Source organism: Melospiza melodia, chromosome 20, assembly GCF_035770615.1.
Source record: "Melospiza melodia melodia isolate bMelMel2 chromosome 20, bMelMel2.pri, whole genome shotgun sequence".
NCBI lineage: Eukaryota > Metazoa > Chordata > Aves > Passeriformes > Passerellidae > Melospiza > Melospiza melodia.
This window is the reverse complement of record NC_086213.1, coordinates 10,136,498-10,157,650: the sequence shown is the minus strand read 5'-3', so window position 1 is coordinate 10,157,650 and position 21,153 is coordinate 10,136,498. Positions and strand designations below refer to the sequence as shown.

The following is a 21,153-nucleotide window of genomic DNA, read 5'->3' as shown; positions in this document are numbered from 1 at the left end:
GTCCTGATGACTTAATTTCCCCGAAGTACGAGCTTCAGGAGAGCACTTGCCTTGGTGGTTCCTCTCCTCATCCTGCCATCCATCCCCCGGGATGTCGCACGCTGCTGTTCCATCCTGCATGGACAGCACAGGGCACAGCAAGGCCACTGGTGTGGGTTTGGAAGTCACTGGATCTCAGGAGGTCACCCCATCCCTGGGGACCAGGCTGGCTCATCCTGGAGAGCCTCCCCCAGGGCTGTGTGTCTGAGCATCCCCTGCATTCCTTGGTGCCCTGTGACCGCTGCCATCCCTCCCGTTCCTGCCGTCAGCGCTGGCTCCAGGGCTCCCTGCCCTGACCTCCTGGCTCTGCTGGAGAACACACTGCACATCCTGGGGTGACAGATGCTCGAGTCCACAGGGCCCAGAACTCAAACCAGCAGGCAAATAAAGCTGCTCCTGTGTTTGTTATTTATCGTGTTACTTCGTAAGGTCCAACAGCACAACTGCGTTCCTGAGCCACTGGTCAACCTTGGCTCACACTCCTGACTTGTCCAAATTTAAATCAAGTGCTCCTGCCCACACACTGTAGGGAAGAGGCATCCCAAGGCAGCGAGCACCCAGTCCAGCAGCATGAATTCACCTGCCCTGCCTAAAGAATGATTTGCTTTCCAGCAGGAATTGTCCAGCACTATTGGCTGCTCCTCACAGCTGGCCCTGGCCCTCGCTGTCAGCATCGCCCAAACCTCCCCTGTCCCCGCCAGAGGCACAAAGGGTTAACGATCTCCTACTGCCCACAACCATCGCTCCTCCACCACCACGGCCCCTCAGCATCCGTACAAAGGGCCTGATTCAATCCGGGTTGCAGACGACTCACATTGTACTCGCAGCCTCGGAGTGATGTTGGGTGATCAGGTTTCCAACTAATATCCAAGGCACAGCCCGAGCACTGAGCGGGAACAAAGGCACCTTTGTTACTGAAGAAAAAAAATCCCCTGAAGATATTAGCAGTGCAGTAGAGTTCAAACTGTTAAATGATTCAAATATTATTTAATGAATACATTTGAAATGAGGTCTCACAACCCAGAACACTTTTTAGATCACCATTTACAAAGAGCCGCCTCTTCGCTTACTTCTTTATGAAGTTGCTGCTTTCAGATTTCAATTATGGTCATTTTGCTCCCAGCTTTTTCAGGGACTTCCCCTGTTGGTGTAGCTCAGTTCTTTTTATGGTATAGTTTAGCCAGTGACTACTGGGTTTTCAGAAGTCCTGATAATCACATTCCATTAATTTACCTTGGACTGTGTGGGAAACAAGGGAGACAGAGCCTTGTGCAAAAGGAGCAACAGCATTAGGTGTTGTTCTAGAGGGTGCTAAAGCCAAGCTTATAAAACAGAAATTTGGTAAATAAGGCATATCAAGATTTTTAGCTGGGATTGGAGAAGCTCTATAGTTCAGGTTCAACAAATACCTGAAATTTCTTGTGTGTCTTGGATATGCAATTCTAAACCAGAAAGCCATGTAATTTTAGACATAAAAATTAAATAATAAAGGTAGATGGGGTTCAGGAAAGAAACATGTCTCCAACCTGAGGAATAAAGTTTTAAAATTAAATTAGGGCTTCCTGTGCTTATAGCAATAAGAAATCCAAGGCTGCTCTGAAGCATGGACAGCAGCTGTTGTCCCTAAAGGGTAACAGCAGCACATCTGGGGCTGTGCTGGTGCCTGCTGAGAGGTTTTTAAAAAATACAGCATAAGTAGCAAAAGTGGGGAAAGAGCACCAGAACAAAATGACTACAAGTATCAGGATAAGTACCAGCATACCAGCAAAAAACAGCACAGGGCAGTGGCAGAAACAGCTCCAGGCTCTCTTCAGGTGCACTGCAAAGGAATCACCTCCCCTCACACCAGGCACCCTCCTGGCTCTGCTGCCAGGGGCTGGGGCCTCAAACAGCCTCTGCTGAGGAGACAGGGACAGCAGCACAGGATTTCACTTAACTCTCATTAAGGGTCCTCATGCAGGCGATGCCTCAGGTGGAAGCAATTGAAAACCTGCCTCCAAAACCTGGGCTTGACACATTATCATTGTAATCTTTAAAACTACTGTGCATGCCAGAACTCTGTGGTAGGGTTTGCACACTGAACTCTGCCCACAGCAGGCAACAAGGAGGAGAGGAGGCTCCCAGGAATGAAATGTCTCCAGCCATCACTCTGGATAATCTCTGCTTCCCGACAATTATATGCTCTTGATTAAAATTAATTTTTCATATAAATTCAGGCAAGTAGAAAGTCTTTCATTAAAAGTTACAAAACTTCAAAGAAAATCTTTTCCCAATGACTTTATCAAGACAGAATTCAACGGAGAAGACTCTTGAATTGTATGAACTGAATAAAAACCCCATGCTTCAGATTTTGCCATAAAATCATAGCACTGCATTTCAAGGACATGATGTAGCTCCTAAACATGGCTGCATCAACTGAGGCTTGGAAATGCAGAGTAAATTGTCTTACAGGACATTTTCAGATTGCTCAGAGAGGATTTAGAAAGACCTGAGGGTGGAAAATCCCAGAAGACCCAAAAATCTCAGCAGATTTTTTTTCCCTGACATTTCTCAGTCTACATGTAAAGGTAAAAGACAGAAATCATTCTCCTTTCTCTTCAGTGATTAAGAATCCTCCAGAAAAAAAGCAAATTCCTTACAAGTCTCCTTTAGATCACACTTGTGCACAGCCAAGTGATGGATTTCAAAGGTTACTGCTGGAATGTGGTTCCCAGCAGTCTATTGCAGTGAGTAACTATCACGTTTACATATCCATTACATCAAAACTACGTTACACTTCCACTGCTTCCTGTTGGCTCACCATCTGGAAGCTAAACAAGCTGGTAGTAAAGACAGAATTCAATTCTGCATTTAGCAAAGGAGCTGTACAAGCTTTGCAGCAGGTGATTGCACAGGCTGAGCAGGCAGAACCCTGCCCCAGAGCCAGCCCAGGAATGGGACCCCAGGGAGGGACACCCAGGAGCCCCTCAGCCCATGGGAGGCACTTCCCACCCTGCAGCCCCTCCTCATGCCCAGTCCCACCTCTGCCAGCCCAGCACCTCACAGACAGCAGCCACAGCACCGAGTTCTCCCAGCTCAGCAGTGCCAAGGTTCCAGGTGCTGCTCAGCCTGAAATCCCAAACCAAACCCAGCCTTTGGGACCCCAAACGCCAGCTCAGGAGCAAAATGTGAGTGCCTGACATAAGAGACAGAGCTTTTTATGATCAAATTTATTTAATTAAATTCCATTGCCTGCTTTACTTGTCAGTTGCACCAGAGACTGCCAAAGAAAACAAAACATTGTACATTCACTACAAGATTCTCTCAAATGTTCACAACTAGTCCAAATCCATGGAAGTCACAGGGCCCCTTTCCCTCTGCATTGCAACACATTAAAAATGGCAGGACACAAACTCCAGCACTGTGACCTGAGCCCTTGGGTTCCAGGGGTACTGAATGACCTCTGTGTGTGGTTCCAGGGGTACTTCAATGACCTCTGCATTTACAGCCCAACCTCCTGGTGGTACAGGAGAAATAAGCACTGAACTAACCCAGAAAGGAAACCAAGCACATTAAGTACTGTGGGGCTGGAGGGTGGCTGGTGCAGCACACAGGGGAGGCACCAGCACCAGGCAGGTGTGGCAGTGCCAGCGTGCCCAGCACCAGGACAAGGTGCACAGCACACCTGGCCCTGCTGCCAGTGCAGGAATGCTTTGTCACTGATGGTAACAGAAATCAGAGCCCTCCTGGGAAGTCAGGCAAGGCTTGCCCTGCCAAGGCTGCTGGGAAGAAACCAGGCATTAATAGATCTTTATCTAACTAGTGCTTTTAAAAATACTTTTTCTTTGATCTAACAAGCATTAGGTTAATGTCTCCCTGTTATGTGCTCTGAACAGTTCCTTAAACATGCTGAAGACCTTTTCCCTATGGAGTTTCCTACAGGAGGCATCTGTTATCCCAGGGGCTCTCACATCAGCCCCACACAGACAGCAGGGGAATGTGTCAGGGGCTACAACTGAAACTGTCAGCATATCTCAAAGTCTACATCTCCCAAAGTGTATTTCCAACATGAAAACAGCTAAAATCACAATTATACTTCATTGCTGTGTGTGAGATCCAGAATGCTTGCATGGCTTCCAAAGGGAAGCTCTGGAAAACAGCCACTGCACTGGCAGGAGTATTCCTGGAGGGAAGGGCTGACCCTGTCCTCACTGCCCAGCCTAAGATACACTGAAAATGCTCTACAGGAACTGTCAGTGTACTTGTCTAAAAAGCAGGTTCTGAAAAATTTCAAGTTGCAAACTACTTTATAAATCACAAGCCATTTTTCCTTAGTCTTGCCAATTTTAATGAAGAAAACTGTTAGCATTTCAATGTACAAAAGTCCAATAAAACATGATTTTTTCCTTTTAAATCAGTGAGTGGGTAAAGTTTGGGTTAAACTTATTCAACAGTAACAGTCTTCCAATTTCCACTAATAGAAATTTTTTTTTCTGATTTGACTAGAGGATAATGACAATCCAGAAATAAATAGCTATAAATACATTCATTGTTCCTATTCCAAAAACTCATCACATAGGGAAGACATAAAACTGAAATTAACTTGTTTGAGTGTTCCTTTACAATGAGAGATGGGCAAGTTAGAGCAGAGTGACTTGGACAGGAGAGAAAACAAGTAGGGCAGAAATTGGTCCAGTATTGACATTCATGAACATACCAGTTAGCAAAATTCATCCTTTAAATGACACTACTCAGTTGATTCTTTTATTTGCTTGGGGTATACATAATGAAAGCAAGTTTTCCTTGGAATCTTTGCTAGGACAGGTATAGCACCCAGAGAGAGACACTGTAACCACCCCTTGTGTCTGCATGTGTGTGTGTAGTTATATACAGAGCCATGCACCCACACACACAGCCAGGATCCGGCACCGGCGTCCGTCCGGCGTCACTCGTCATTGGCAGCACTCGTTCCTCTCACTTGGCCTTGGTTACGCAGCTGTGGAGAGAGGAAGGGCAATTCCTGCATTAGCAGCTGCTCCAGACACAGCTCCAAACACACAGGGAGATTATCTCCAGGGAAAAGCAGGACAGGGCCTCAGAGTCACACCAAAGCAATGCCAGCTCCTGAGGGAATCTCAGCGGGAGCTGCCCTTGGTCAGGACCTGCCCCCCGGGCTGGGAGCAGCTCCCTTCAGTGGGGAGCCCACACGGATCAGTGGCATGTGGAACCCTTGGGCTGGGATGTTACAACAGTGCCTGAGAGGAACAGCAGCACCAAAGGGCTGGGCACAAGCACCAAGAGCCTCCAACTCCTGGAAAAGCTGCTCCTGCAGCAACAGCTCTGACACAGTTTGGTGTTCTGGGTGGAACTGGACTTCTAAGAACTGAACTTGTTTGGAAAGTGATGCTCCACAGCTTCCCTAAGTGACAAGGACCAAGTCCAGAGATCACTTTGCTCCTATGTGTGCAGCAAAGTGATGCTGGCCTGTGTGACTGGAGCCCAGAAGGGGCGAGCATTGCCACGACAGCAGCACATCCCACACCTGGGGTGCCTGCACTGGGTGAGCATCAGGCACCAGGGCAGGTGCCCAGCACTGCAGGAACTCTGCTCCCAGCCTCAGAGCCTGCACCAGTGCCCACCTGCTGTCCTGGGCACTGTGGGCCAGCCCCACCTGCTGACCACCACACCGCTACCGAGCAGGAGGAAGGCAAGGCCCACATGGGTTATGTGGGCATTCAGATGATTTCTGCTAACAATTCCCATCCAAAAGAACATCAATCCCTCTTCTCCTTTTCCATCCAGCAGTTGACTTACACAGCTCGCTTTGCCTCAGAACCTACAGAGAACTCCTCTAGACGTCCGCAGCCAAAGTGCCTCGAACGGAACCCTTCTTACGCATCTGAAGTGAAATAAAAGGTGAGCTCCACACACAGAACCTGCCATGCTGTGGTTAGTATGAGACAAGGAATGACCTGCAAGGCCAGGATCTGCCTCTCCCTGGCCAGGGCCAGCTCCAGCTACAGCTCAGGGGGTTTGGCCATGCTATGGTATTTCTTTTTGGCAAGGAGACCTGGGAACTGGAGAGCAGCTGTAAATAATGCTGCTGGAATTTTTACCAAGCCCATGATGCTCCAGCATGGAATCACTGCTCAGGGTGCCCAGTGTGGCATCTCTACCCTCACACAGGCATGAGAGAGGTTGGTCACAGGGCTCTGGCTGGACCTGATGCTTTCCTACTCTGCACTGATGAGCTGATGCATGTTTCATGGAGCAGGGGTACTTCTCATCTCCAGCAGCCAGAGACAGAATCCACCAAGTGAAACATAAACAGTGATAAAAAGATGGATTGGGATAGAGGAACTCTGGAAGAACACTGATGAGGATTCAGAGAGTAACAGAAAGTAACAAAAGCAGAGATCCTGACTATAAAAATCGACTGAAGATGAAGCACAGGAGCAACAAAAGAACTGGAATGTGCACAGAACCCAGAGGAAGATCAGCTCGGAGCAGGAGGAAGAAAGGGTGTTCATGAGGAGGGGAAGAGAACCAGGGAAAGAACATGCACTGCCAGCCCTGCTTTGTGCCAGGTTTGGCTCTCAGCACCACAGAACTGCCTAGGGCTGCCCTGGCCACTCCTGAGCACTGCAGGGACAAATCTGTGTCACACTGAGCACCTACCCCTGAGCACTCACTTCCCAGAGGTCCTGGCCAGAAAACACCTGGTGGTGTACTGGGGATGTAATGGCAGTTACTGGGGGCACAATGGATGGAGTAGTTGAATATGAAACAAGATGACAAATTATTGTGGATAAAACTAGCACTGATATTATTTGGCAGTGACATTTTTGCCCTTAGGTTGTCTAATAATGCACTGCACCATAAACCCATGAAAATTACATCATTTAGAGGTGTTTGTAGATACCCCTCTTGTAATAACTGGAAAAACCCCAAGACAGTAGGTCCTCACTCCTCTCACATTTCACAGAAATCTGGGTTAGTGTAACATCATACATTTATCTTCTGAAAAAGAACAAACCAAAATAACCCAACTTTTTCAGCAATGCACAGACTCCAAATTCCTGACACTAACATCTTACACAACAATTTGCAAAAAACAATTTGCCTTTGCAAAATGAGAAAATATTAAGTAAATACATTTGATGTTTAAGAATGAGGATAAATGTTACACACATGTGAGCTGGGTTTGGCTGAAAGTAAGAACTAAAAGAGCAGCAAATATCTTGGAAAAATATTTAAAAGGAGCTACTTACCAGTGAGAAATGTGAAACAAAACATCCACAGTCCACAGAGACACAAAGGAACAATCTCACCATGCACACAGGTATGTCAAATTCTGCTGCCTCCCTCCAGCACACCTCTGGTGTGCACTCCTCACTGCCACTAGCCTTGCTCAGGAAAACTGGATAAAGTCTGTTTCAGTCCAAATTAAGAACTATGGATGTGCAAAGGGAACCCTTCTGGCAAAACTCAGTTTACAGAGGACAGCTGTTATGCTTCCTCCTCCACAGACACCTGGGAACTGGTGGCTCTAAGAACAGGATCAGGTGTAAATTAGAATTCAAGAAGAAATCCCCATGATTTAGGAAAACAATTGCCAAAAATACCCAAATGCCCATGAGAGGGCACAAGATCTACAAGAGTGAGTGAACACCAACCTTGTCCACAGCACATTCTGGGGCTGCTCACCCAAACCCTCCAGCTTATGGGCAAAGAGCATTTGGTGCTACAGCTCAGCACAGGACTGTGAAGAAACACTTTTCCAAATGCAGGAAACATCCCTACACCACACAGGCTGTTCCACACTGCCTGGAAAGGCCCTGGAGGGCACAAGTGGGGAGGGAGGAGCTGCAGCTGCTTTGGTACCAAGAGCAAAGACTCACCAGGCACAGAGCACAGAAGGTGCCCCAGGGCTCCTGTCCAGGTGTGGAGCCTTGGGCAGCCAGGTCAGGTCAGAGGTGTCTGGCATGGCTCAAAGCAGGCAAACAGCAAGTTTAGCTGAAGACACATTGTGTCCTGGAAGAACCAAGACACTGGAGTTGTCTGCGTTACCTGACTGGGTTTGAGGCATGAAGCAACTGTCAAAATGGGAAGGAAATACAACTGCAAATCCAAGAATGGCAAAAAATGCCAGTGGGATTGAATGTGGGAAAGGTTCATGGAAAAGGTCATGGTCTAAAAAGACTCTACAGAAGAAAGCTTCCTTCCCAGCCTGGGGTGGTGCTCTGCCTCTGAATGGAGAGAGCAGGGACAGTGCCCTAAGGCTGGGCTTTCTCCCAGACATCACCCACATGGATTTGGCCCTCACAGCCACTAAAGCAGGAAAATTGACATGATCCCAGCTGATTTTACTGACTTTCTCTTTGGAAGACTTTGGTTTGGTGTGCTAAACAGAAGTGGAACAGCTGACAGGTGACACAAACTTGCTTGAAGAGAAAAAGTAATCAGATCTAATGATGACCAGAAAAGAAACAAAGCAAGACACAAGATGGAACAGGACAATGACAGATTTGAGTTCCAACCAAAGAGTGACAAAAGGGCCCTGAGTGAGACTTTTGCAGTGGGTGTGGTGCCACAAACACAGAGATAATCAGGGCAGACATCCTGCAGTTAATGACATCAGAGGTACTCACCTTAAATCAGCACAGAATGCAGGAGCCCAAGGGGCCACAGTGCCCATCAGCCACTGCCCAAACACACACACACACAGGCATGGACACCACACAACTTGCCTCAGTTTCTGCACAGAAAATCTGCAGCTAGAAGCACACACAGCCTTACAAAAAAGCTTTCTTACCGCTTCCAGCTCCTTCTGGGTTTCATCCTCCATCCTCCTGATGTCCTCCATAGTCAGCTCAATCCACTTGTCAATCCAACAGAACAGCTGGCGGTGGAAGTTGGTAAATATCCTTTTTTCTTGCTTTAAGAAGATAAACAAGATTAGATCACAGGTAGGACTGGCCAAAGGCTGGTGAAGTGATAGCAGCTGTTCAGTTTGCAGAGTTAATATCTTCAGGTGAGTGCTGCTTCACACTGTTACAGATTCAGCCACCTCACACCCCTGGATCCAACTTAAATTCACCTCATCTCTCAAATTCACCTCACCTTTAACGTGGAAAGAATGAACAAATTTCACTATCAAAAAAGAGTTTCAAGAAAGTTCAGCCATTCACATTACTTGAGAATTATGAAGAATGTTGTTAAAATCTGTTCCAGCTCCAAGGTGGCAGCAGCCAAACCAGAACAGCCACTTCCTGAAGACTTTGCTTTTTTTCCCTAGAGAATTGTTCTGGTAATTCCAGTGAAGCCCCACTTGCAGCAAACCAAGACACAAATGGTTTGACTGGCTGGGGAAAAGGACAGGAATTCCCTGGCTGTGAGCAATAGGAAACTGCACCAGTGCTCCTGCTCAAACCCCCACATCAACACAGCCCCAGAAGGCAGAAATACTCACCTTTTGTATAAAATTTTCCACTTTGTTCTGCAGTCCCCACCACTTAAATTTGATGGTCACCAGTTTGTAAGCACACATTTTGGGACACTCCTCATCAGTTGCTAACTCTTTCTGTTTGGCAATAATAGAAAAGAAGTTTTAATACTTTAAAAGTTTATTATTAGAAATTATAATTCTAATTAGAGCATTAGAATGATAAAGAGTATAATTTAGAGTAAATTAATTAATTTAACAATAGTATAATTTAGAGTAAATTAATTTAACAATGTTGTTATGATAATAAAATATGATTCTAAGAATTATTACAGAAAAACATAATTCTAATCAGGAACTTGGGGCTGTTCCTGACAGTGATTCACTCCAGGGCACAGGAGTGAGCTGCTCAGTTCCTGTGGGGATCTCTGGTGTGCACACACAGCCCATTTCTTCCTGGGACAGATTCTGATGGCTGGCAGTGGGTGCTGGCAAGTTCTGTGCTGCTTTTGGGATGTCACATGAAGGATGTGCTGGGCCACAGAAAATTTGTTCCTCATCTGGAGCTGAGCCAAGTTCTGAAGGAACTGTGAACTTTGTTCTTCTGCTGATAAAGAATTCCTAAGGCTGTAACAGCAGTTCCTAGTATAGAAGGTATTCCTACCTTCCAGTTTGGCCCCAGAGGTCCTCTCTTTGTCTTAACTGACTGGAATAATGCAGGATCTTCATCAGCTTTGTAGTCCTGTAACATAAAACACTCTGAGAGTCAGAAAACACCACCAGATTCAATATCCCACTGTGTTGAGGTTCTGCTGGAGCAGGATGGGAGCAGCACAGGCTGGCTCCATCACCCCTGCTCCCAACACAACACAAGAGCTCTGCAGGGCTGCCCTTGCTGTGCACACTGTGACATCTGCACTGTCCCTCTGCCTCTGTGACCCCTGAGAGGAGGAGAAGGCAGTAATACAGCAACCAGCATGCCAGAGCTGTTCAGGCTGCCACACTGAGTAACCAAAGCTATTCATGGCCTCTGCTGGGGAGGCAGAACAGGAGGGAAGGAGGCAGAACAGGAGGGAATCCTGCTCCTGACTGCATTTTAAAAATTTCACACAATCACTGGACAGAAGACATTGAAGTGAATCAAGCTATAGCAATGGATAAACAATTTTGCTCTATGTAACTAACTGTTGGCAGAACTGCTGCTGGTTTGGGACAGCAACATGCCCAACAGAAACACAAGAATTCCACCTCTTAGTGCCAGTTTTATAAATAAAAGCAGGTACTGCATTGAGACAAGCCTGAATTTATGTTCACTGTGTGAGCATCCTGCCAAAGCAGAGCTCACTGCAGTGGTGTGAGGCATGAGGCATTCAAGCTGAGCTCCATGTGCAGCCTTGATCTGCCTGGTTTATGGGGTGGAATGATTGGTCTGGGTACCCCAGGGACACTCAAATCCACATGATGCTGTCACCTGCCATCCTACCTCCCTCTGCACAGGGACATTGCTAAAAAGCAACTGTGCTCTTGCATTTAGGACCCACATAAAAATAACCACAGCTGGAAACACCGAGGAAGAAAATGTTAACTATGAGTAAAATGTAGGAGTGAAAGCAGAAATTCCAAGGAAATAGGTGGAGTTTTCTATGCTAGAGACAGAAGCTTTGAACCAAGACCTTTTAGAACTCAGTTAACCCAAATCCTATTAAGGACAGGAAAAACCTTTTATAGCCTAAAGCCTAGATGGACAGGAGAGCATTGTAGGAACTCTTCTCTACACACAAATCCTACAAGCATGCAGGGAAGAAGACTGGACTGGAGCCAAAGTACAAATAAACAACAGTTCTTTGCAGAGTTTAAGGAAAATATCTGTGCAGCAAGAGCTTAACTCCTGACAACAACAAGTCCTTCTTAGGAAGAAAAACAGGCAGCTGCTGGAGCAAATATTACAGCTCAAACCCCTGAAGCCCTCTGGAAAGCCAGACAGGCAAACATCAGCCTGCAGCAGCATAACAGGACAGAGGAGCAAACCCATTTCAAAGAAATACACAAATAGCATTTCCCAGGCAGTTTCTGCTCAAATTCTCAGTGTAATATGCATGAATGCAACCAGCTATTATTAATAATGATTGAGAGAGACTGTGAATCACACACAATAAAGTAATATCACAACAAACCCAGAACCTGGGCACTTCTTCACAAATCTCATTCTCAGTCTTTAGACCTGCTCAGAGTGTAACAGAGCTCCTGAGAACTCATGGTTCACTATTAAATTGTATAAAAAAATCAAACAGGGCAGAATGATTTTAAGAAAACTTTTAGAACCTAAAATGACAATTACACAAGTTTGATGCCTGATCTGCAAACCATGAAAATGGAACTGAACATGGAGTGGCACCACACTAACTAGGTAGGTGGACACAAATTCTGGCTTTCCAGCTCAGTACTGTATTAGTGTTTTCAGCAAGAGAATCTACAAACTACTGGTGTTATCAAGAAAAAAACTCACATACAGATCCTGAGGAAGGCACCACCTACCAAAACTTCCTTCCAACATCATCCACACTCTGACTGCTCATTCACAGCACACCAGGAGACCAGAATCAGGTTTATCCAAGTATGCCACACTCCCAACTCAGTGCATGATTCCCATCTCTCATAACTCAAACAGTCACCAGCACCACTGTACACTGCCCTGACAGGCACTGCTGTGTTTTAGATAAGTTTAGCTAAAAGGTTTTTAATAAAAAATGCCTTGCAATCACTGCCATCTCCTGAAGAGTCCTGCAGCTGCAGCACAGCTATCAGGGGAACCACTGCCTGAGATCAGATCACCTTTGAAGGAATGCCAAGGTTCAAATGGGAATGGAAGCAGCCTGGCTAGCAGGGACACACACCGTGGTGCCAGGAGGCAAAGGTCACTGGGAACAGGCTGGGAGAGATGAATATTTATAAACAGCATGAAAAGAGGGTACAAAACTAAAAGCACATCATATTTGTACACAGATAGGCTGTCCCATGGGATGTGTCACTGCATGATGACTCCAAGGTTCAGCACTAATAACATGGAGCTGTTTAGCTGCCTGTTGTGATAAATTAAGTCTGAAATGACAGAGATCCACCTATCAAGCTCTGCAACTTGAGAATCTTTTAACACTTCCTTATAGACTACAAACAGCAATTCCTATATTCCAATATATTTCCTCAGACTGTAGAAAAATGGACAGCACGCAGAAATCCAAACTCCAAAATCCAAATCCATTCGTACAAAACTGTAACTTCAAAACTTTCCTTCAAGTAATAAAGATCCACCATGACCTAAACAAGACATTAAATGTCTTCCTTTTACAAAAATAGCTATAAACCTGATTTCAATTTGTTTTCACTACACTCTGCTTTTCTACAAATTATTTCCAAAACCACAGCCTCCTCTGATGCTCATCAAGTGCTCATTTTTGCTTACACTTTAAAAAGTCTTTCTCTCCTGGCAAATCACTTTTATATACAAACAACATAAAGTGACACAGACTGCATGCTGGAGATGATTAAGAGAAGGCAGGGTTAAATGTGTATCTAAAGAAAGTCACAGCTGTCACCTAAATTATTCCTATACATACTTAAATGAGCACGAGTCAGCATGTCAGTCTTGGCAATTTTGTTATGATGTAGCTGAACTTTCAAGAAAAAAAAAAAAATTCAAGTTCCACTACCTAAATTGATAAAGATATCAGCACAAATAGAAAGTGTCTCTCCTGAAGTCCTAAGAAGTAAAGAGAGAGAAGACAAAGGCCAGAAACTTCAGGCTTTTATAACAGAAGAGACTTCAAGTGTGGGTCCCAGAAGATTCCTGATGTCTCATCCCAGAAGGGGAAAACAAGTAACCAGCAAGGATGTCAGTCTGCAGGTAACTCAGAGTTACCAGGATCTGCTAAGAGTTTAATCACAAAGCCAGGCTTTGGTTAATGAAGTCAAGATTTAGCAAAACAGAGTTTCTGGGAGATGAAATGGAAATAAAAAATTCAATCACATGGTGAAAATGAATCCCAAGTATTCCTACACAAAAATGGGCTAAACTGTGAGCTTGAATCTGCAAATACCCTGGAAATGGTGCTAGAAGTTTATAAAAAGGAAACAGAAATGTAGAAATGTAACAATGTAGAAATGTACATCAGAAGAGACTTAAGACTCTGGATGAGACCACTCTGCACTCACTTTTGAGACTCTGTAGGTCAAATACACAAAATAAAAAAGAGGATTTTGTACTGAAAATAGTTCCAAGGACTTCCTGCAAAGAAGTCCTCTTCCCAGAATGTAGGATATCCAAGTATCTACTTTCAGAAAACAACAGTTAAACAGTATAAAGAGCCTCTCCTTGCACAAAACCAAGACAATCACATTTATTGTGCAAACACACTCTCCATATTAGTGCCTATCATTTCCCTACTGTCCAAAAACTATTACACATCCAACAGTCCAGCTGTTACAATTTAACAAACCAGGCAACATCCCCAGCAGATCCAGATGTGCAGAAAGAATCAGCAGTAAAACCAAAGAAGGAAGGCAGGCACATCAGTGAATGGTTCTGTTAAAGACACTTCTCATGCCTCTACTGGGTGAAATCCACTCCATTTAAACTTATTCACTAAAAACAAAAGCACAGAAGGAATCACCTGCATGCTCCATCCCAATCCCAAGAGCAGAACATTTACTTACTCCTGGTTCTACTTGAGTTCTATCTGCAATGTCAATGTGGACAACCTCAACACTCTTCCATGTGTTTGGATCTAAATTGTGAACCTGAAAAAGAAAAAAAAAAAAGAAGGAATTATTCCCATGCTGAGAATCCCACAGTGATCACTTGGTGCAGTACATGTGTGTACCAGGGAGTTTTTCAGGATGCTGTAAAGGCAGCATTCTCCAAACCTACCCCTTCTTCCTCTGCCTTTCTAAAGGGAATGATCTCCACAATTACAGCTTAATTCACTCACTAATCAATTTTAAACCAACACAAAGACTTCACTTCTTGTGCATTCAGGAAACCTGCATTTAAGATTAAGCTCTATTCATCTGTGACATTTGTTAGCACTAATGAAATCAAGCTCTAATTAGAGTCATTAACCATTCCATAATCTGCATGAACTTTTTGAGCTAGAAAGGTGTAAGAATTCCAAGTGCAAAAATGCAGATTCCAATAACCTGATCTGACAGGTTCCCAGAATCACAGGACTGCCTTGAAGGTGGACCAGGTGCAGTCTGAGGGTGTGTGAAGGTCAGAGGATGGAATCAGCTCCACACCTGTGGTCTGTCCAGCACACCTAAACTCAGTTACAGCCAGGGGAGCTGTCCAAGAACAATCCCCCTCCTGTGCAGCACATCCAGAGCTACAGCTCACCCAAGCACTGGACACAGACTGACAACTACTCCTCTCTGGATGGTTTGTAAATGTTTGTCACCACAGATCAAAATTTTCCTGAAGTGACACATGAACCAAAGTGACTGTCTGGGGAGAAAACAAGAACATCAGCAGCTGGGATAATTCAGAGGCAACTTCAGTATTTAGCTATAGTGTGTTCACAGATCAATTCCAGTGCTCTTGTGAAATCTGTTTTCAAATAAACTTGTCAGCCTCTCAGTAGCAAGTCTACAGTAAAAGAAATGAAATTAACAAAAGGGCCTCCTGAAAAGCTGTTTAAGTATTTGCATGAAAATCAAGCATCTGTATTGACCTCTAAACATAAAAACCAAACCCCTTCTCCTGACCTCCTTAGGTGAGACAGCTTGACCACCCTGCAAGTACCTGAGAAATGCTTTTCTTGCTTTACTCACTGGTCAGGCATTGACTTTATGCAATAATTATCCACCATCACCAGGTATAAAATACTTTATCTGTACTAATTGTAAAATTGCACTAATGCTTGGTATCCAGACCCCAACTCACGTTCTCTGTTGTTCCCAAATCTGGTTTATGCCAGGTCTCAATTTTTATGAAGAAATCATCTTTCATGTATTCATTCTGTAAGAATTAAAAGCAAAAGGCACAAGTCTGATTACATCTCTCTGATCTGGTTCAGATAAATGGTATCTACACACATGCCACTACTAATCCCTGACTAGCAACACAATATATTGAAATTACCAGAGAAACAGCCCCTTACCTACACATAGAAATAAGTACATGATAATCTTAAATTAGAGCACTAAATTAAAACCAGTCATGTTTGAGAAATCCAGCTCTACCTGTGCACACCAGGAGAAATAACCCTGCCATTTGCTGTCCTCAACCCTGAAGTTCTTTACCTCCACGTTCAAGTAATTTTCCAATTATCAATTAGCAGTTAGATGTTACTGTACAGCACAATGACAATCATAAAGCTGGATCACAATGGTCCAGTGCCACCAAACTGCACATGTAAAGACAGTGACAGAGCCCTGCTGATTCCAACAGTCACAGGGCACACACCTGTGTGCTCAGGTACCACAGTGAGTCAAGCTCAACAGCTCAAACCCACTTGTGTCACATCCACATGGTAACAATCTAAACCATGTTTGCAGGGGAGCAGATAAAGCAGTTTAACATTTAACTAAAAGTTATCATTAAACAGGTCACCAAAACATGTAAAAAAATCTTAATGATGTGTCTCCCATACATCTTAATAAAACAAACCCAAATCCTGAGCTGTGCTGATCCACTTAGGCTCCCAGTTACCCCATTTTAACTGGGGCAGGAATTCATTTTACAGCAATGGCATTTCAGACAGGCAGGGACTGATTCAATTTCTCTGCTCTTCCTGCATTCAGGAGTGTAGAAGCTCTGATATGTCACTTTTCCCCTCCCACTTTTCTTAGCATTATGTCTTACCAGGACAGACGTTATGCATCATAATTAAAAGCATAAAAGGAGACATAAAAAATGAAATAATTTCTCTGACAAATTACAGTTCTAATTACAGCCACGTGCAGACAAATAAAACACAGGGAGTTGCTTTGTTGTACTCTACACCAGGAGTCCTAGCAAGGCACATGTGACAGGCTGGAGCCAGACAATTGTAATGGTAGTAACAGATAAAATATATCTCAAAAAACCCCAAAATATGATTGGTAGGTTTTCAAATACTCACTGTCACAACTGGAGTAGTTGGAAAACACGTGCAATGCAAAGGAAAAGAAAACACAGAGCATCATTAGATACAATTGTTTCTGAAAGGTTTCACATATAAAAACACCAACAGAAGGACACTCAGGGGGAGACTCACTTGTTCTACAGTAGGGATATGCATTCCAGGCCTTCTCATGGAACACCAGGGAACCTTCTGGAGCAATCATCCTTACAAACCCAGGGACTTTACTGGGAAAACAAACATGGACAATGTGTTCAAAATCCTGCCAGCTGAAATTCCTCATTGCTTCCTCCCACTCCAGTAAGCAAGGCACTTTCTACCCAAGCATTTGAGGGGTTATGATGCACCTTGTCACCTGCAGTGAAATACACAGGAACTCAAAAAAACTTTCTGATCATGACAGGTTGAGAAAAATTGGGAAAGGTAATGATAAGGTGACTGAGAGGGAGCTGTGTGATCACGGGGAATGCTGTGCTATCCCTCCTCTTGCAGAGCAGCAGAAACACCTCCTGAGGAGGAGCACAGCACAGAGCCCTCACCTCCAGCTCCCTAGCAAGCAGCTCCTGACCTGCAGCAGGAACTTTATGTCCCACTCATCTCTGACTCCTGTCCAGAGCAAGCAAACACAATTCCTTCAGCTGTCCCAGACAAGTACCCCACATATTTAAAATCCATTATATTTCACATTTTCCCACTCACCAGAGCACTCTTGCACCATTCAGCAAATTAAACCTCACCTTTCAACATTTCTTGCTCAATACCAAGGGACTACAAGACTTTTCTCACCTCTTTAAGTGATAGATTTTGTGAGTGTATTGTCCCTTCTCGCCATCCTGTTCATAAGGCTCGTTTTTTAAGACCTGAATTCCTTCCCCACCTCCTGTTTCGTTTTTGCTAGCTTCTGCCACGGAATAAAGCTGCCCAACTTGATACTGCAAAGGGAAGAGAAGTCAAATGTTAGCACCAAAGTTGGCCAAAACCTTTTAACATGTTAAAAATAATTAGCTGATTCCTCTCACAATTCAGCAGTACAAAAAAGACTATCAGCAAAGTAAAATACACCATAGGAAAGATTTTTAGTGAATTCTGACAACTTTTTGGCAACACATATTTGCAGCTCACAAACACCAGGTCTACACCCCAGCTGTTCCATAGCCACCCAACACTTTGGTGCACACCAAAATTTCATTTTTCCTATCCCAAGAGCTAAATGTATTTGTTGTTCTTTAGTGCACCAAGAAATGTCAATTTGGAGTTCATAAATTTTGGAGTGACTGGTTTCCAGCTCTGAGCCTTCCCAGTTCACACTTTCAACCAACTAAATGCTGCCCTTACAGGACCCAGGAAATGCACCCTACAGAACAAGTGTGACATTTCCCTCAGAAGCACATTCAGCACCCTGTCATGACAGAGATCCTATCATGACTCTCATTGAACTGCACTTCAGTGCCATTGAATTGCTGGCTTCAGGTCTGGGAAGGCAATTCCTTCATCTGTGGCTTCAGGAAAAGGCTTGGAGTCCCTCAGTGCTGGACCAGCAGCAAAGTGCTGCCACAGGGCACAACTGCACTGCCGGCAGTGGAAGGTTCGGTGCTGCATTTGCTTCCTTGGAAATTCCTTGCTCAGAACAGGAATCACACCTGTGTCACTCATCTCTGTCAGTGCAGCTACAGCACAGGGAATGTTTGCACTCAGGCTGGTCACATTTCTGACACAAAATCCCCTCCCAGCCCTGAATAAAGCAGGGAGGATGATCAGGACATACCTCTTGCACGGAGCAAGGTAAAACCACTCGGCTGAAAGAGGAAAAGAGAAAACTCAGTAAAATCAATCAGTAGACTTCACTTGCAGATAACAGATATAACACAGATGCTGAAGAAAGAAGTGTCAAAAGGAGCCAATTCAAGTTTTCTCTTTAGAAATCTCTGTGACAGGGAGGCTTTGGATATAACCCAACAAACCCAAGTAAAGTTCAATGCCAGACACAAAAGGAAGCACAAGGGATGGAACATGTCAGAACCCGCACAAAAGAGCCAGGAAATAGGAGATCTACTTCCAGCTCTGCCACAATAACTTCGTGTTATGCCAAATTTGTTTATAAACTTTTCAACCAACACATTACCTGCACTACCACTGACAGTCACTGGACTTTGAAATAAACAGCAAAAGCCGGGACAGAGGAACAAACCAGCCCGTGCTGTGCAGGGAGGAGCCCCCGGGGCACAGATCTGCCCATTGCCGAGCAGGGAGCCGGGAGCAGGGCAGGGCAGCGGCCCCGCTCGGGGCTGTCCCCGCTGCCACGGGCGCCGCTCGCTGAGGGGAACGGGCACGGAGCCCCTGGGCCCCGCCGCTGCCCCGGCCCGGCCCGGCCCGGCTCCCGGCGCGGAGCTCGCGGAGCAGCCGGTGCGCGGCCGCGGCTCTCGCTGCAGGCAGGGCCCGCCCGGCCCCGCTCGAACCGTGCCCAGCGCCCGTTCCCGTCGCGGCGGCCCCGCCGCACCGAGCGGCCCCGCGCCCCGCAGGAAGCGGCGACCCCGGGGCCACACGGCATAGAGCGGCGCGGGCGGGCCCCGGCGGCAGCGGGCGCGGCTGGGAAAGCCCCGCGGGGTCGCGGCCCGGGCGGGGCGCTGGCGGGCGCTGCGGCGGTGGCGGCGGCCCCGGTGCCCGCTCGGCTCCCCCCGGCCCGGCCCCGCCGCCCCCACTCACAACTCCTTGATCAGCACCATCTTCCCGCCGCTCCGCGCACGCGCCGCTCCCGGGCCAGGCCCCGCCCCCGCCCGCGCGCCCAATCGCGCTCGGGCCTCGCCCGGAGGCGCGCACGCGCCGCGCCCCGCCAATCCGAGGGCGCGCAGCCCCCGCGAGCTCACACCTCACCCGTCGGCAGCCAATCAGAACGAGCCGGGCCGGCTCCGGTGCGCCTCCGCCCCCCCGTCGTTGCTGACGGGGTGACGTCATCGCCGGGCGCCGCTGCGGGGCGTGAGGGGCCCGGCGGGGAGCGGGGCCAGAGAGCGGGACCGGGAACGGGACCGGGAACGGGACTGGGGATGGGGCCGGTCTGGGGCGCGGTGCCGGCGGTTCCCGGTACCGAGCGCGACCCTGCAGGGCAGCGGGACGGACCCTGCGCACTGCCGGGCGGGCCGGTGCCGGACACCCCGGTTGGCCGCTCCGCCCTCACGCCGCCGTTGCCGGATGGGGTCACCCGCGGCGTGTGGGAAGTGAGGAGCTGCAGTGTCGGTGAATTTCGGGGAGCCCGGTTCCGCGGTCACACCGGCTCCGCTGCTCTGGCGACGCCGCCCCCTCCTCTGCCTCTGGCACACTCAAATCCCCTTTTACACTTTTCCAATCTGCTTCAAGCAAAATCCTTCACCCGCGGATCGCGGTTGACTCTGGGCTGCCTCTGTGTTGCCACACAAATGGAACCACAGAAAATCCGAACAGCTTCGGTTTCCGCGGCCAATGCCGCCCTCTTGTGAAACCATTTCTTTTCGCCTCCATCGCAGTCACGGCAAGGACAGGGATTAATAATGACCTGACAACTGCACAAGGTTCAGCCGGGCTGGGGCTTTCCACCTTCAGCTGGCGCTAAAAAATACAAAATGAAATGAGTCGGCAGGTCTGAAAGCTCAGGAACATATAAAGAAGGCAGAAATCAGCCCAAGTGGAGGAGCCTGTGAGGAGCCTGGAGGACAGGAATGGCAGTGATACCGGCCAGTGCAGGGCAGTGTGACAGGGACAAGTTCTACCGAGGCTCCTGGCAGTGGGGTGTAAATACCACAAAACAATCCTTAGCAGAATCCAATTACCAAATTCCTTCAGGTAAATAATCCAACACATTGCACATGTTCACAAACACAGGAACAGCAAATGAGATAAGAATTGTTTTGATCATTCTTTGCTTCTCTCTGTTCAGAGGACATGCCAATACCACAGGGGGGCAGAGGGATGGGACCACCTAAGGCCTGTTCTTTGTGTTGAATCTGGCTTTATCCTGGTTTACATAATGATGGAAGTTAATCCTGTGGCAAAATGTTGCCCTAAGAACAAAGCAGCCAAGAAATATACTTCCACTTTGAGGTTCTCAAAAGTTGTAATCCAGGGAAAACTACAAAATTTACTTAAAATAATGTATTCTAAATATATTGATTTAATGTATTCTAAATATATTGATTTTCTTTCTAGTTCCTAAGCATTACCTTTCATTTTTATCTCCAGATGTTTTCCACAGCCATGCAGGCTTTTGTTTTCCCTCTGTTTGAAATGCACACACAAATGTAAAACCAGGTAAGCTGGAAAGAAACAACCACAAGGTGCACACTTGTGTTCCAGTGGTGCATCCTTTTCCCCAGAGGTGACCCCATGGCCCTCTCTGCAGCCCCCCAGCTCCTCTTTCCCTGGAGAAATTCTACATTTCCTCTTGCCAGGAGCCAGAACCAGTGAGGCACACTCCAAAGGACAGAAATCCAGATAAAAATCAGTGTTGTCAAACACTCCTTCCCCACATGAAAGGCTGTATGGGCATCTATTTCCATGGAAGTCCTTGAGTGGTGACTCAGGCCTGCCCTGGCTCTGGCCATGAGG

At 46.5% G+C, this 21,153-nt stretch overlaps 1 protein-coding gene across 1 annotated transcript; it reads right to left on the bottom strand.

Annotated features, from left to right (window-relative positions):
- Positions 1-4,754: 4,754 nt before the first annotated feature.
- On the bottom strand, positions 4,755-19,352 carry PITPNB (phosphatidylinositol transfer protein beta). The gene is made up of 11 exons (XM_063172765.1): positions 19,282-19,352; positions 18,344-18,374; positions 17,365-17,510; positions 16,714-16,805; positions 16,579-16,586; positions 15,399-15,473; positions 14,174-14,257; positions 10,128-10,205; positions 9,491-9,601; positions 8,834-8,956; positions 4,755-5,014 (listed from the first exon to the last, which is right to left on the bottom strand). Exons 1-11 carry the CDS (start codon positions 19,299-19,301, stop codon positions 4,964-4,966), a joined length of 819 nt encoding a protein of 272 aa, XP_063028835.1. The 5' UTR covers positions 19,302-19,352; the 3' UTR covers positions 4,755-4,963.
- Between the last annotated feature and the right edge of the window lie 1,801 nt (positions 19,353-21,153).

What these genes read in the sequence shown, in the direction of transcription:
- PITPNB (XM_063172765.1), bottom strand. Translation starts at nt 19,301, where the DNA reads ATGGTGCTGATCAAGGAGTT. An exon ending in ATGGTGCTGATCAAGGAGTT is followed by an intron (nt 18,375 to 19,281) that starts GTGAGTGGGGGC and finishes TTCCTCTTTCAG; the next exon opens with CCGAGTGGTTTTACCTTGCT. An exon ending in ATTTGGGAACAACAGAGAAC is followed by an intron (nt 14,258 to 15,398) that starts GTGAGTTGGGGT and finishes TTTCTTTTTCAG; the next exon opens with GTTCACAATTTAGATCCAAA.